Genomic DNA, 18,650 nt, shown 5'->3' on the forward strand with positions numbered 1-18,650 from the left:
ATGTGGGAATACATCGCCGTGCTTCTGCTTGGCTTCTGGCTCGGAGTGGCCATATTTCTTTATGTATCCTGCTTCTGGCTTGAGGAGATACTCGGTAAGAGCTGCATTTATCATATCTTTTTAACAGACTAGATATTTATTATTTATAAATGTAGTTACCGTGACATAATTTTATTTGTAAGAACTATGTAGGATAGGGTTTAATCTATACAAATAAATAAAATTGGAGTGTCTGTTTGTAATATTAAAATAACCGCTTTTTACTAAATGCATATGGATGTATACACGGATGTGTACATATACCAAAATAACATCTTTTACAATTTTTTTTCTGTCTGTCCGTGTGTGTTCCGGCTAATCTCTGAAACGGCTGGACCGATTTTGATGGGACTTTCACTGGCAGATAGCTGATGTAATAAGGAGTAACTCGGGCTACTTTTATTTTAGAAATTTATTATTTATTTTGTAACTCTACGAACTGAACAATATGATTTTTTAATTCCACGCGGATGACGTCACAGGCGCAGCTAGTAATCTAATAATTATAAAATTAACGCCTTACACTCACCGACTCCACTAGGATTAATTATGTCGGGGTACATTTTTGTAAGTTAAATTTAAATGGCCCATCAAAGCTGAATCTCTTGTTTGAAACCTTAAATAATGTTTTTTTACATTACTTTATTCATACTCTACTATTTACTTTACTCTAGTTACTTTTTTAATAAAAATACTAGTTAAAACGCCAATCATAATTTATTAATACACTTTTTTAATATATGATAATGTCCGCGAAGAATGGTGGCAAGAATGCCAACAGTATTTGAACATAAAAAATTGCAAAATTTTAATTATTTTAACGAGACACAAATAATTTGTTATATCACAAATATGTAATACAAATTCCTTTTTTTTTTTGAATGTACAATTTACGCAAGGGTTACGACACTACAAAAACTATATGATTTAAATCGACAGTTGTTAATTATGATACAGGTAATAATCATTTTTATTTATTTATTTTTATTTATTTATATATACTTTTTGGACAGCAATACATAATTGACAATACATTATTGCCTTGGAACTTAAAAAGCTGACCGATGGCGGGATAACCATCCAACTGCTGGCTTTGGCCAACAGGCCGAAGACGGGCAGCAGCGTCTTCGGTGCGACAAAGCCAGCCCTGCGGTCGCCAACCCGCCTGCTCAGCGTGGTGACTATGCGCAACACACATGAGTTCATGCCATTTTTGGCACAAACTTGTGGAGGCCTATGTTAAGCAGTAGACTGTATTAGGCTGAAGTGAGTGACATAATAATTGACAAATTACAGAATTACAATTGTAAGTAACACAGTCGGGTCAGTTGCAACAGGCGGCCTTATTGCAAACGTAGCGATTTCTTCCAGGCAACCTTTTGGCAGAGGACTGTTTACTCGCAATCGAAAAAAAAATTGAATTTACATAGTCAAGTAACATAACGTAGATAGATCTCGATCAAATTTAAACGGACGACACGTCAAGTACCAGCTTTCATTAAAAATTATTGTATAAACACAAAATATAAAATAAGGCACAGCCTCTTTGGAGGCGCGCAAAAATTTATTATAAAAATTAAAGTTTTTTTTAGTCTTTATATTCAATACGCTTCTAAGTTAATAGTTTCCTGACATTATAAGAAAAAAAAATATTTTGTCAAGTGGTTCTTGCGTTATTTCCTCTGTCATACGTACGTCCAAAAAGTTGACGTCCAACATGATATTTATTTAATCGATTCTTTTTACTATAATAGTAAGACTTTAAATAATGTATATTTTGTACTTTGATATACATATAAAAATACACAAACACCCAGACCATGATAAATATCTGTATGGTCTATGCAAATATTTTCACGTACGGGGATCGAACCTGCAACTTTTAGCACCTCAGTCAGTTACTGTGACTCTGTGTCGTTAAACTATCAATTTTATAACATATCGTCCGTTTACTTTAGAGTACTTACATTCGATTGAATCCATAGTAACTAATGCAACTGCCAATTGCTGCGCCAATCCAATCACTGTACCAAATGCTTATTTCATAAATTTACAATTTAATTACTGGTCCTATTAAATAAATAATAAAAAGATTTTTAGCTTTATTGTAGTAAAACAGTTAAAATATGTACTTTAAATTATACATAAAACATTTGTTTATCTTTAAGATCGATACTAATAAATATTCTTAAAATTCAAATTTTTTTGAGTTGCATTTAAAATTACAAATAATTCTGAATACAAGGTCACAGATAAATAAAATTATGTACATTTTACGGTTCTGTGTCTGTTCACAGACTATAAATTATGTTTTTACAAGACTGCCAAAGGAGGATTAGGTTCTTCGAGCGTATGTACGTCTTCTTATTAATCTTGGCACGCACAGTAGGTCAAACGGTTCAACGGATCTTAACACATAGTGTGTCATTATATATTGATGACATACAAACACATAGTTGTATACAACTCGATTTGTTGCTTCAGTTTCAATAAAATTGATAAAACAATTGTGAATAGAGTAGGACCTAATAAATAGAGTAGGAAATTAAACAGATGGTGAATATTCAATTTCTAAGTAATAACCTACTATCAAAGCGCTATAACTTAATTCAAGCTGTTTTACTAAACATAAAACTTATATGAGGTAGACCATTGAGGTGGGGCATAGTAGGAAATATCTTGCTCCAAATCTGGAGCAGCCCGACTGGGGAAGTACCTCGACCTTACAGAAGATCATAGCTAAATGGTAATGGTGGCGAATAAGGTGACTAGAGCTCCTGGGGCTAAAGATAGGATCTACAACAAGCGCTATAAGTTTATCGTCAAAACTAAAACCTTGTCTACTCAATACTTTACGTCGCCTTAGATGGTATAAGTAAACTTTTTTTTTTTAATAATGGTATTTACAAAAGTTATCTAATTATTTTTACAAAAAAATAAGACCAGACATTATTTAAAAGTTATTAGTTATTTGACATTTATTTTCAACATACTCTAGGTACATTCCAAACCGGTAAATTAAAAGAATATTTTAAATAAAAAAAAAATACAAATCAAAAAGAGCTATCGAAGCCTATTTGAATGTTAAATATTTGATTTTGAACAAAAAATAATAATCATATACATACAAATATCTCAAATAAATATAACGCAATTTTATGTATATTTAATACATTATTTCTTATTAACCCGGAAAACGTTAACAACAAGGTTCTGCTTCTGGGTGCCATTAGCGCAGAGCTAAAGACAGTTATATAATAAATGTTTCGCATCACACGCCGGCGCAAGTGTTAACAAACATCAGAGAACAATTTAGATTGCGTTCATTTGTTTATTGCATCACAGCGCATTCCGATTTGGTGATACGAAAATGTTATGTTTTTGAATGGAAATTAGTTGTCAAAATGACATTGAAAACGTCACCGGGACTTTATCGTAATATGTATAACGGCCTTGTACTCTAAGAAGATTCTAATTGTTATATAATTTTGAATCTTTATTCAGATAGGACGCAACAGTAAAAATCTTTCTGGAAATTTCGAAGTTATCCAACTGGGGAAGTACTCAGTATATAATTTTTAAAAATTACATCAAAATTATACTGCTCTCAAATAGGGCTATGTTTCAGTGGTGAGTAAGGTAGCCAGAGCTCCTGGAGTGTCGGGAGCAAAGTCTTGTAATTCTCCTGGTGTTGCGGTGTCCATAAGCTATGGTTTATGCTTACCATAAGACATTATGTAAGCTTCTTTGCCTTCCTAGTGGTATCGAAAAAGATTGAAGAATGCGATATTTAAAGTTCTATTGATAACGTAACCTTGTCAGTACCGAGTCTCCTATAATCTACTCTTAACACTAAATTTTCAAAATAATATACAATTATATTCCTTAGACACTATTGAAAGCTAAAAAAAAGAAATTAAAGAATTAAAGGAATTGTCTCCATTTCAATCACAATAAATATTGCTAGATTTTTCAAAATATTTACAAATTACATTTTTTTTCAACTATAAAGAATGACTGTGTGAAAATGTTTATCTCGATGAAAATTCTAAAATACGTATGTCAATTTGAAATTCAGATTTTTTTTATACCACTAGGGCGGTGAACAGAGTCAACCTTATGCTAAGAGGTTACTTTAGCTGAAGGATGCCTGCGACACAAGCGTACTTTTGACAACATAGCACTCTCGATAGAGCTATATACTGTATGTAATTATTTAGGATTGTCTATTGAAATGTTACTCTTTGTTAAAACTTCACGGACCATAAAAAAATACGGTCTTATATTAATGGTAAATTTTCCACTGAGCAAAATATGGAATAGGTATGTATATATTTTATTTAAATTCTCAACGAAATCTTTGATTCATCTCGTGAACAAAGTACTCTATAAAACACAATGATCAAAAATCTTACAAGGAACAGATATAATTCCCATCTGTAATTAGACATTTTACGAAACGTTTGAGATGAGTCTTACAAAAAAACAGCAATTAGACACATCTCATGAATATATATGAGAATTTTGTTTTTTTTTTTTTTTGGAAGTTCTTAAAATTAATCGCACAGGTTAAAACTCATTAAACTGTTTTGATAATGGTTAGGTATTTACAAAGTCGTAATATTTCCTACGTGTAAGTGCGACTTTAGTTAATGTTTTGTTTTTCTTCATTTTTTTTTTAATTTTTTGTATTATCTGTGTATGATAGACGTCATGTAATGTTAATGTTTCAATTTTTTTTCATACCACTTTAATTTGTACTTCTTACACGTTACGTTAAAGATAGTCATTTTTGTCTTTTTTTTTTAAATTTTCCATACAATAAGTTTTGATACCTTGATTTTAGCATCACTTTAATTTGTATATTTAGTCGTAATGCAGAGACGCTCAACCCATTGTATTTTTTATAATCAATGAAACCACTGCTATTTCATTTGCTATGAGAGTATAATTAATTATTCTATTGTACATTTATTTCGGTTTTCACTTAACTGTAGTTTTTGCAATTTACAATAATAACAACAACCAAATTAAGCAATTTGCTACAGTTTCGTGGTTGTACAATTTTTAATGAAATTTTACATAATATATAATATGTTTGTATCAACAATACCTATTTTTATCAGAAAGACAAAAAATTCTTATATTAAAAAACAAACAAAAAAAGCTTATCAAAGGACTCAAGTTCATCTACTTCGAGAAGAACAATCAAACAAATTTAAATTTAACATCATATGATGTTATACCTTTAATCTTTAAAAGAAAATATTTAAAATAAAAACAAAGTCATTAACTTTAAAAGCTTAACTAAAGTCAAAGATAAACAAATACTTTGAAAGTATTCATACAAATGACAAAACAACTTTTTGCGCCTGTAGATAGCTACAAAACTACACACTACATAACTAACTACAAACTACATAAGTACAAAACTAGATAAACGAAAATTATTAAGAAGTATGCTATTAACGTTAAAATATATTATTTTTATAATTATTATAATTTTAAATACATTTAATTGATCTATAAATGTGTCTTCTAAAAGCTATAAAATATAAAAATACAGAATAAAAATATTGTTTAATGGCAGAACAAATTACGATCGTTAGTTAGTTCAGGGTTGGATGTCACAAAGTTAATGATGGCGGAAATATTTTTATAAATACGACATTATTTTCATTTATAATTTGAACGGCTGAAACGGTAACTAAATTGCACTAAAAGTTTTAATATAATTGTTTTGGAAAAACAAAAAAAATCTACTTTAATAACTTTTAAATTACTTAAATATTGATACTAGCGGACCCGGCAGACGTTGTCCTGCCCGGGAAACAGCTACCAAATTTGATAGTTAACATACCGATAGCAGCGCCACCTAACGGGTCCAATTGAAATAACAACTAACATATCTTCCAAGTTAGTCAAAATTATAGATACGTACAAAATTTGATAAAAATTGCTTCAGCAGTTTTGGAGTTACATACCAATAGCAGCGCCACCTATTGGGTCCAATTAAGATAAAAACTACCTTATCTCCCAAGTTGGACCAAATTACAAATGCTTAAAAAATTTGATAAGATTGGTACAGTAGTTTCGGAGTTACATACATTTAAAATTTTCATTGTTAACGCCCACCCCTGTAATCCTTACTGGGCATGAGTTATCCTAAAATCCGCTCATCGATCTACATCACATATAGGAGATTCGTACCAAATTTGGAGTCGATAGTTTAAAAACGGGAATTTCCCATTGTTAACGCCCCCGCAACAATATAATAGGTAATATGAAATAGCTTTTTACTGTATGTAAATTAAATTAAAATGCGGTCTACAAATAAGATCAATTTAATCATTAATAACTTACGTAAAATGTGTCCTAATATATTATTTAACGTGAACTTTATTGAATAGCAAAATGTTCAAATTGACTCTACATTTTAGTTAGAAAACGTTTGTACGGGAAAAAGAAAACGGCTGTTTTTAGGGTTTTTACGGAAATTATTTGATTTTTTTCTCGCCGTAAAAACCATCCTTGGATTTCAACGAACATTTTAAAAAAAGAATTGGTAAAATTGGTCCAGGCGTTATTGAGTTATACGCTTACGTTTTTATGTATAAGAATAAGGTGACATGTGCCTAATACGAGTAGAACGTAGACAGTTTAATAAATATTTAATTAAAAACGCATTATTATGGATAACTCCTAATGTACTCGTCAGATCTCGATCATATTTAAATGGAGTCACATGACAATCACCAGCTTTCGATAACAAAATCATCAAAATCGATTCACCCAGTGAAACATCATGAGGATAATATAACTAGCTGACTCGGCAAACGTTGTCTTGCCACTAAACGCTATTTAAAAATAGGGGTCGGTGGTAGAAGGGTTAAAATTTAGGATTGTATGTATTTTTAACGCCAAATCATAATAAAATAAAAAATAAATAATTTATCTAAAAATTAAAAAAAAATTGGGGACTACCCTTAATATTTAGGGGGATGAAAAATAGATGTTGTTCGACTCTCAGACCTACCCAATATGCACACAAATTTCATGAGAATCGGTCAAGCCGTTTCGGAGGAGTTTAACTACAAACACCGCGACACGAGAATGTTATATATTAGATAGCACACATCAAAAATACAATCAAATTGAGGACCTCCTCCCTTTTCTAAGTCTACATCGCTCTGGCGTATGTCGTATATGTCGCTCTGCTCTTGATTTCGAGTTCTTCCCGGCCTGGGCGTTTGTCCTTGTGGGTCTCCCCACTCTGTGGTGAATTTAGCTCAGATCTTTCTCCTATAAGAAGAAAGAGGCCTATGCCCTCTAGTGGGATGTTGTATGATGATGCATATTAAGAAATATAATATGTATTTTCATCGCCTGAATATTTTTTTGAACACTGACTAATCATATAAATGGAATTTTATAGTTTGGTCATATTTGCATCACAATAGCGTTTTGTTAATATTATTGATAAATTACTCATGACTGCGTGAATAAAGAATGAAATGTGTTTTTTTTTACTTAACAATAGCATTCAAGCATATGTAAATGATTAATATTGAATAATTAGAAATTTAACTCAATAATAACGATATTACTATAATGATATGAGATTATCTTTGAAATGGTTACTTAAAATGACACCATGCAATCTTCATACATTTGTATTGGTCTTGAAATTAAGACTGTATTTCTAGCAACTCTTAAAAAGGGTGATCTTTATTCAATTAATTGTGAAGCAATTATGTACTATAACTGTTTGGTTTACATCATTACAGCCTTTACAGTCCACTAATGGACATAGGCCTCCACAAGTTCACGCCAAAAATAGCGTGAACTCATGTGTTTTGCCCATAGTCACCACGCTGGGCAGGCGGGTTGGTGACCGCAGGGCTGGCTTTGTCGCACCGGAGACGCTGCTGCCCGTCTTCGGCCTGTATATTTCAAAGCCAGCAGTTGGATGGTTATCCCGCCATCGGTCGGCTTTTCAAGTTCCAAGGTGGTAGCGGAACTATGTTATCCCTTAGTCGCCTCTTACGACACCCACGGGAAGAGAGGGGGTGGCTATATTCTTTAGTACCGTAGCCACACAGTACTTTGGTTTACATAAAAAGAGTATATTGTTGCAATTAAATATTATGTGAACTTTATGTGCTAAATCTGTTTGTAAGAGTAATAATAATAATTATTATTATTATTATTTATTTATTCACTCCTTATAACAAAACAATTTACAGCACATTAAGCATTCACATTTTAAACAGAAACATAGACAGGTTAACGTTGGCAGCCGTAATAGTATAGACTGTGATACAGACAGAGTAAAAAAACGGTGCATTATTGCTTATTATAGACGCTCAACATTTTTATCTTATTGATAATATTTAAATAAAATACCACAAGCTATAAATTAATATTCAATATTTTATACAGTACAATAGTATTCTATATAAATATTTCATAATGCAATAGGCATTTTCAAACACTAATGTTTTTACAGATTTGCCCCAACAACGCCTAGGGCACAACGCGCACAACCACACCGGTGCGAGTGGCCCTCACGCGCAACTAAAGCGCTTAGTAGCACGAGTTGTGGAAGAAGCTGCAGCGCTGCCGGCGCTTGCGCGGTACGCAGCCGAAGACCATACACCTACAGAGTCATCTACCTATGAAGATCTACTCGCCACTGCTATATTAAATAAGGTAATAAACACAATTATCTCACAGCAATCACAGCAGCATACATCCTGATGAAAATCTAGAGCAGCCGGACTCAGCCGGCCGGACGGAGCCGGAAAGCACCTCAACCTTTCAGATCACAGCTAAATATTATTGTATTTCTGTGTTGAGTAGCCTGAGCTCCTGTGGATGGTCGAGGGTAAGATGGCCAACGCGCTTTTGATGCTTCTTGTGTATCAGGCGTCTATAAGCTACGGTAACCACTTACCGTCAATGTGAGCCGTACGCTTGATTGCCGATTCAGTAAAAAAGCCTACATTAACAGACATATTATGTATAAAATCATAAAAGTTATCACAATCACGCGTGCAAAAATACAGGACTTGCAAGGAAGATGAACGGAAACAGGTGGCTTTTACACCACTTGAAAACATATATCAACAACATCTTAACTGTGTAGTAAAATCAACAGTAGAAAGACACGTGTAATTATTCTCCTATATTTAATTTAACTATCATAATCTACTATATCCGTCAGATATCTTATTCATAACCTGCAAATGTCTATAGCATTCGGAATTAATAGTTTATTATGAAACAAGCCCTAAGGGCCTCATCGTAAACCCTATAAGTAACTTTTATACGAGATATTATACACCTACATCACCTACCCAATTTAGATAATAAGTTTCCTTTTTATGTCTGGGTCGTCTGTAAGAAATGGCTAATTAGCCATAAGTCCGCCCATTGTACTTCACAATCTGTAACTATCTTTATGCTTTGTTTGTAATATATTTGTGGTGTACAATAAAGTATAAAATAAAATAAATAATCCTTATCTGCAATCAAAAATAATTAAAGCTAGACTTAGCACTAGACATGGAGCAGCCCGATTGAGATAGTACCTTACAGAAGAAAATGGCTAAGTAATAATATATATAATAAGTAATGGCAGGCGTCTATAAACTACGGTAATCGCTTACCATCAGGTGAGCCGTACGCTTGTTGCCTATACCTAGTTTTTTTTTTTTATGTCACTAGGTCGACCTTGTTATATATAAAAAAATAAGAATACTAGACTATATAGAGTAATCATTGCAGTACAACTGAGCCTTCAATATTGATAACACAAATATTAATTGGCATCTGTCCGTCGCACTTGTTCCTTTGTCATGTGTAATGATAAACAAATAGCACAATAACCCTTCCTTGGCAGTCGGGTAAATAAGACAGTAAACACGTAATGAAGGGACAAACGCTTAATTTACTATATCTACATATAATAAATTGTAATCGGCGTCTGTTTGTGATAGATAGTCAATAAAAAAGAGTTATAGGAGTTTTTATGAGAACAGTTGAAACCAAGACAGTTATTTTTATTTTATTTTGTCCATCTGCGTGTTTGTTTAGGCATAAGACAATATTTACTGTAAGAAATCGGATTAATATTTCGGAAATGTAATCTTGAAAATCTATTGTAGGTAAATTATTTATATAACATATTTATACAGTTGTGTTTGTTTGAAATCGAAAAAAAAACTGACCTCAATTACATCGACCAGTACCATTATACCATACAGTGTAAGTAGACGAAAAAATACTCAAATAAATACAAATTATCAAAGTTTACTAATAAGAACGATTACAAACGAGCCATGAGCTCCAGCTTTCGATTGAAAAAAGAATCATTAAAATCGGTACAACCAGTAAAAAGTTATGCGGTATAATAAAACGTAGGTCTACAAAACAAAAAAAAAAAAAAAAAACACAAGTAAATACACATTAATGTAGATAATGAAAAAGTGTTTAGCAGATCATGATTAAATGGAACTACATGACAAGCACCACCTTTGGATTAAAAAAATCATCGAAAGCCGTCCACCGAACGAAAAGTTCTGAGGTAACACACGTTAAAAAAATAAACCTCCTGTTAAAAATAGTCTAGCTTAAAATATTTTGTAGATTTCACTTTGATACACCACGCAGTCTAGAAGTAAAGTTATTACTCTATAAAACAATTTTAGTAAAATTGTAACAAAGTAAATTCTACGCATACGAAGCTACGGGTGAAATCTAGTCTGATAACAAACAAATTACATGAAAACATAATAAATACATCATGATGTTAAGACACAAATAATCTTGATTCTTTTATTTATTGCGGTTATAAATTATATAAACAAAGATATCTGCATATATGTACAGCGTATTCACGTGACGTCACACGTGAAGCAAAAACTTTGTACCCCTTTTTACCATAATTGCGCAGACGGAGGAGTATGAAATTTCGTACACTTATAGTTTATATAGAGAAGAGGTGTAGAATTCTAATATTTTTTTTAATTATATAAAAAATATAATAAATAAATTTAAAAAAAAACATTACACACAGTACCGTGTATTTGATACACACACACACGCATATTATACCATTTTGTTGATTGTCAAAGTCAGTAGTCAAATTGAAATTTTTTAAATAAGTTTCTTTATTTTCATTTTTTTTTGTAATTTAAATTTTGAATTATTGTCCAATTTCGACCACGTTAAGATGTTTGCCTCCCTTTTTACAAAAAACTTCACAATTACTCCACATAAATTATACATCATTTTATAGACAATTTCTTGCTTTACCGGCACCCACAACTAAAAAATTTTAACTATTTAAAAAGGAAGATTAGGTATGCATTAAGAAGAAGCAAGGCTATTTTTTACTCAAATCAACGTGGGGGAAACCGCAGTGCCCAGCTAGTGTACTATTATTAGTCTATGTTAGTAACCTGTCTCTCTTACCATATTGACTTAGTCATAGGTATGGTATCAGAAGTAATAAAGTAAGGTTTATCGTTTTTTTTTTTAACTTTTTTAAGATTGTATATACATATCCAAGGTCAGTCGAGATGGATATAATACATGTATTATTGCGAAGTTACATCAATCTTACAATTGACGCTAAGTTGTACAAGTATCCACTAGCACGCAATATTTATGCAACAAAACCTTGTTGGCAATATCTAATACATGTTAAGGGAAAATCCATATCCTTCCTCGATATGAGAATTATTTATTACTGTTGAAATAAAAAAAATTAAATTATTGTTTCAGGATTTCTCCAAGGTTCTTATTAATTTACATTTGACTTTTTGCCTCCGAACTGTACTTATGTAATCATACATGATTTATTACACACTTACCTGTCTCTTTTTTTAATTATTTCAACAGATATTATCCCTACATTTGATCGTGTTGAGGTACATTGTGCCTAACTCTTTCTATTACACGCTGACAGTCTAAGCTTTCACAAGATGCATAGCTCATCATATCCATGTAGTCTTTCTTCGAGCAACAGGTGAAAACTAAAATGTACTGTCGTGCGCAGGAAGGGAGCGGCGCACGACAATAGGTCTTTTGACATTATTACTCATTATATGTACGATTTTATTTTTGTTTTACCCACACATTAGGAATTCTAAACATTTTTGAATATCATATCAAAAATTGACCGTTCTAGCTGATATTCAAAAATGTTTAGAATTCCTAAGTGTGGGTAACACAAAAATAAAATCGTACATATTAAAAATAGCATGGTGTCGTCTCCTGTCAACGGTTTTCATTGTAATATGAAACTTTGAGTAGTTACGGGTTTCTGTAAAGAACTCACTATAGACGGCGCCGCGGTTCGCTTAAACCGAAAATAAAATCATCATATCAAAAATTTCGATCTAGCGGGTACATCGTTCCATAGCTTAATTGGCTAGAACGCCGACACGGTCAGTGGGAGACGCAGGTTCGATCCCCGCTGGAACGGTCAATTTTTAATATGATATTCAAAAATGTTATTACTTATATTCAAGGCATATAATGTTTGATTCACTCCTAGAATTCCAAATGTCCGCAATCCTCATCCAGTGTCCATCGGCGATCATAAGTAGATCCGTCTGTCCCGGAGAACGGTCCACACTATGTATATTATAATACTATACTTATTATACTCATGATAGACATTGATGGTAATCGTGGTCTGAAGATTTGTGTTTATTAACCGACTTCGACATAAGAAGGGTTTTTTATTCGACTGTATTTTTCCTTCTTGTATGAAAGCTGGTGGTTGTCATGTAGTCTCATTTAAATTTGAATGACATCTGACGAGTAGTTTTTGAGATATAGGCAATGTGTATTTATTTGACTTCGACTAGGTTGTTGATATTCTCACTACATGTCAATGTCAATTGGAGTGCATTTTTTTTTTTTGAGAACAAACAACGTATATTTTGTACTTTCGGAACCTCGACTACGGCTTTTCATTCTACTACGTGCCGTTAAGTGTATAGGCTTGGTTAAATATCATTTAAATTTTAAATATACTAATTATATATTTGATTGAATTTAGCAATTAATGTCAAGTTCGATAAAGTATTATTGACATTTGATAATACGTAGAATCAGGTTATAACCAACTTCATGTTATAAACAAAACCACAACATGGAATCCTTACAACTCCTAAAATAATACGAACTACGCATCTTCACTTTAATTAAGGGTCGTCAATATGTTTTCAATTTGTGAAAAAAATATATATTTAAAACTATGTTTAAAAAATAATAATTTTCAAATAAAACGTGTGAATAAAGAGTAAGAAAAACAAAAAAAAACAAAGGTTAAAGAATAATAATGTTATTATTAAATTATAAGAAAGAAAATTTAGTTCTAAAAGATTTGTACTCGTACGTACTACTACGTACCACTAAGTACTACTTTCGTACTTACGAAAGTCCTTTCTTGTACGTCGTAAGGGTGACTGGCAGAGAGGTAGAGAATGCATTCAGTATGGAAATAAATAAATGTAGTTATCTAGTATTTTCCACATCTAATATTAAAAAAAAACTTTCTTTTTAGCCAGTCCCTATAAAGGTGAGTTAACATTGCCATTTATAACGTCTACAATAGCGATCAAAAATATCGATAATCAATCACTACTCATCACTTCAGCAGTTCACTCCTGGACATAGCCCTCCCCTAGTTCGCGCCAAACCCATCTCAGTTTTCCACACCCTCGTCCAGCCACCACCGATAATCTTACGTAGATCGTCGGTCCAGCGGGCCGGAAGTCGTCCCACACTGCTTTTGCCAAGACGCGGTCTCCACTCCAGGGCACGTCTGCTCCGGCGGCCATCGGTCCTGCGACACAGGTGACAATCCCACTACCACTAAAACTTGCTCTGTGGGCTATGTCAGTTACTTTTGTTCTCCCGCGGATAATTTCGTTTGTAATCACTTCTTTGAAAGAGACCTCAAGCATAGCCCCTTCAATTGCACATTGAGCGACTTTAAACTTGTGGACTAGTCCCCTCGTCAGAGTTCAACAATACATTTTAATCAATCAATAAAGATAAAAAATGAACGAAATTTAAATCTGAGCCTTTCCAATACGCGAATGAAGATCCGGATTACAACAAAACGTTCCAATACATTCAAATCAGGCGATATCAGCTATCACCTAAGATAACGCTATCATGATAACAGGATCGGATCAAGCTACAGATAGACCAAAGTGACCGTCGGTACAAAGAAATGGTAAGTATTATTAAGTAAGTCTTCGCAATTAGCGTAGTAATAATGCACTGTACTGATGTAGGCTGATTTTTTTTTCTGCGTTCGCGGGTGACTTGTTTTCGGCCAGTATGTTGAGTTTGTATGCTAGTTTAGCTGTGTTCTTGTTGTATGTGATCAGTTGGGTGAGTGGTTCCTAATTTCTATCTATAGTGATATCGTTTTTTGTAACTAATTTAACTACTTCGACTTTTTTATTTACGTTTTAATTGTGTTCAATACGTTGGTAAAATTATCTAAACTAACATTATGCAGGAGGACTTTTTTTAATTTTAAACAAAAAAAATTAATAATTTAGTTACGTCCGCTTAACCTAAAATAAGTCAAACATTGAAGTTAGAAATATATAAAAAGTTCGTAAACAAAAAAGGCTTTATACTTATATAATATCGAATCGTCAACCCTATTCAGTTGAACGCATTCTCGCATCACAGTAGCTACCGATCTCTCCCGTGTGAATCTTTGTTCGATACTAATATCGCAATTAAAAGCAGAAGTCGGCCTAATTATAATCATATATCTTATCGTACGTTTTTTATAGTGATGTTGCACAGTTTCATCATTGTTTACTTTCCCGATACGAATGAGGTATTGTGTTTTAAATTTCTAGTGCTTGATGTTACGAGTACGTGTTTTATTTTTATGAAGCTGGCTGGTTTTCGTTATATAGTTTTTTTTTTCATATCCCTCTTTTTTTAAATGTATTTTTTAATATTTCAGTTTTACTAGAATTTTCTTTTATATACGTTTATGTTTTCTTTAGACTGATTTTTTTTATTTGTTTTAATGACTGCACTTCTACAAAACAATTAAATTTCAATTGTAGTAATTTTAAGATTGTCATAATGTGGTAAATTTAGTTGAAGAAAGAAGTAAAAAAAAAGTATTATTACATAATATATTCAAAACTTCATAGTAATACACTTAAGCACATTATTGAAAAATGGATTTATTTATCATTTCAAATGAAGATAATAATTGAATAATTACATTATCGTTCGAGGTCTTAGAAATGCGATTTTAGGCTAAAGATAAATATTATTATTATTTAGGCATAATCAATAATGGTACTGCATTAAACAATTGTACATAATTCACACGTACACACGTATATAGTAAGTATTTAATCCTGTCGAGGTGAAATTAATTTGTCACCCGAAATTCATTAAAACCCAGTTTCTTTATTTAAAAATAACGATAAATAAAACAAAATAATAATATATTGTTTTAAGCTAACGCGATCACTTTTTATATTTATACTAGCTGACCCCGCAAACGTTTCTTTGCCAATTATGTTATTAACCCGCTTAATCCCCCCCCTTATAACTTAGGGGTATGAAAAATAGATGTTGGCCGATTCTCAGACCTACCCGATATGCCCACAAACATTTATTAAAAGCGGTCGAGCCGTTTCGGAGGAGTTCAATGTTTAACACCATGACACGAGAATTTTATATATTAGAGAAAATTTATATTTGTTCCACGTTTATTGTTTTGTTGAGGTCCCTATATTTCGGCAATGTTTCAATCGCCACGATCACGGGGAGACTGATCCGGTAAGCACCCGAACAAACAAATTTAAATATTTTAATAAAAATAATCACAATTTATATTAGATATCACTATTCATTATTGATTACGTGATTGCAAAATTGACTTGTTTACTAAGAAACTCGTTTCCAAAAAATCAAAATTATTTAATTAATTGCTAATACCTATATATACCTGGGTATGTAGTTCAAGTACCATGTTTTAATACTACCAAACAATTAGATATATATTTTGAAAAGTGATGTCACAAAATGTTGATAATCCTTCCCCACGCCTTGTCACACAATGTCACAGTTTGTCGACCCTTACCCACCCTTCCTTAACGTGGTATTTAATTTATGGATGACGCCTTGCGAACAAAAAGAAGCAAGCAAATTTTATTTATGACAGACATATATGCATTTGTATTGATCTCGATATCATTCATAGTGAATATGACGTCACTGGAAGCCTTATACTACAACTGGTAGGCGCCGTTATTTAAAAATAAGCCCCTTTCTGTGTGTAAAGTTAAATACCGTTTATGAGTACCGACGTAGTACCACCGACTTTACGATTTGTTTCAATGTATCTTATTGTATAAAGTTTTATTAAATACGATAAAGTACTTTATCGAAAAGCTAAAAGTATTTTAGTCTATATACGTACTCGTTATTTTAACCGACTTTAAAAAAGGGAGAATGTGTCAATTCGAATGTTTTTTTTTTTAAATCCAAAACTGGTGTTTGTCCGGTGTTTTTTCGAGATCTGTCGAGTACTTTTTGAGTTATTACTAATAATGCGAATTTGCTTGACTATTTTTTCATCTGTTTACGTTGTATTACTTTGTCGATGTAATTGGAGTCGGATTTTTTTACGTTTGCAAGCTAACATACCTAATTACAGTATTTCGTTGATTGATTCAGCCCGCAACATCCCACTGCAGGCCATAGGCTTCCCTGCTGAAAATTCCAAATAAAAACGATGATTTGTATGGAAAGTTATTGTAAACTATTGTGTGTTTGAAACAGGGGCTATCTGGATCCAGATAGATCTATCTAGATCCAGATAGCCCAGATAAAAACAAATAAAAATTATATGAAAATTTTAGGACCCTGTCTTAAACTTAAAGCTTTTGTAGATTACAATGACTTCCCATACAAACCATCGTTTTTTATTTGGAATTTCCAGCGGGGCTCTTTCTCCTTTCAGAAAAAGAAGGATTTTTGTATTTAAGTTTGAATAACAGGACACTGTCGAGGAGTCAAATAGTTTATATAATATTGTTATACAAGTAAGTTGTGTTTTAAACGATTAATTTACATAAAACTATCTATCTTGGTAATAGTAGTAATACGCTCGCACGAGAAAATAATCGTCTTTCAATGTATTTCTTATTCTGTCTGCATTTCTTTCAATTGTGACAGCTTACTTCAAAGTATTTGTTTGTCTGCGATACTTCTGTGTTGTTTTTTTTTTTTGCTAAAAATGTAAAGGCTCAGTGACTTTTCGGCTTTGAAAAGTTTTTCTTTCTGACTTTCCTGAAAAAAAAAAGATAATGGGAATCCTATACAAAAACATCTTAAATCAACTGTTCCATTTTTTGTCTAAGTGTATCATTAAATTAAATTGTTATTTATAATGAATTACTAAACTCGATTTCAAACTAATTATATTTTTATTTTATGCGTACAGTGATCACATGTATTGATGTGACGTTGAGATTTTTTGTATTTTCGCCTAATTTCAAAATCTCATCAATTATACACTTATTTATTCATGAATTATATGAATTATATCACATAATTAGATCAGCTAAAACACTAATAGGCTTTTTATTTAATCCGTTAATAGTAAATTCATTTATATTATCATAAATCACAGTAGTTTTACTATGTATCTAATCTCAATCTTCTAATATTCTATAGGTGATTGAGCGCTATCAAACTGAAAGCGGGTCCGGTGGACGCAGTAGCGGAATCCATTCCGCCAGTGCGAGCCCTTCGCCATCTGACAGATCATCTCCACGCTCTCTTAACTCCAGAACTACTAGAGAGATCACTCCACCCGTAAGTGCTTTATCATACATTAATAAAAAATAGAACATACATTTATTAATAAGAATTACGTTACAAAAATAATCTATATAATTGTCTTTTTTACCTTTTCATTACGTTCTCAGCTGTCATTAAAATATTCTCATTTAAATCTTACTGAAACTTTACTCCTGGCTTATAATCTCACGAAATAATCGTAAAAATAATCCCTTTGCCTCCTAGTAACAGAACGAGAGTTTTTTTTTTTGTTGTCTGTGTTTGCCAAAGTGATAGTCCTAGAATCTCCATTTACTATAGGCACAAAAAGTAGCTGACTATAGAAAAGAAACTAATGGGTAGTTTGTAAATCTTTTAATACGGGTAAATATTTGGTATTTTTTTTAATGTTTTATCTTTTGTTTCAGATCCATGCAGAAGAAGATGACGCATCAGACTGGGAAGAAGGAGAGGCTACGGACGAAGCCCTTGAAGTTCCGCGCCGTGTGCCGTTCCCTGAATTCGGAGGTGACATAGTGCATACATCAGGTAACAAAATCGAAGCTGTACCAACGTAAAAATAAAAAATATAAGTCTATAATATAAGACTATAAACGTTTAATAAGTAATAGAAACTGTGTGTTTTCGAATAGAAAATGCTATCATCGGTATTAAATCTAATTACAAAACACCAGTATTAATAGTTATTAATACACACATTTATCATAAGCTGCGGCAAACGTACGTAATGA

General features: G+C 32.3%; 1 protein-coding gene across 1 annotated transcript in view; it reads left to right on the forward strand.

Moving 5' to 3' along the window:
- Nucleotides 1-18,650, forward strand: part of LOC123669881 (bud site selection protein 4) — a 25,111-nt gene continuing 6,461 nt past the window's right edge. Inside the window, exons 1-4 of the mRNA XM_045603434.1 lie at nucleotides 1-94; nucleotides 8,549-8,751; nucleotides 17,794-17,934; nucleotides 18,327-18,447. Of these exons, the coding sequence (XP_045459390.1) occupies nucleotides 1-94; nucleotides 8,549-8,751; nucleotides 17,794-17,934; nucleotides 18,327-18,447 (559 nt within the window). The remainder of the gene's footprint in view (nucleotides 95-8,548; nucleotides 8,752-17,793; nucleotides 17,935-18,326; nucleotides 18,448-18,650) is intronic.

This window comes from Melitaea cinxia, chromosome 1, assembly GCF_905220565.1.
Source record: "Melitaea cinxia chromosome 1, ilMelCinx1.1, whole genome shotgun sequence".
Taxonomy (NCBI): domain Eukaryota; kingdom Metazoa; phylum Arthropoda; class Insecta; order Lepidoptera; family Nymphalidae; genus Melitaea; species Melitaea cinxia.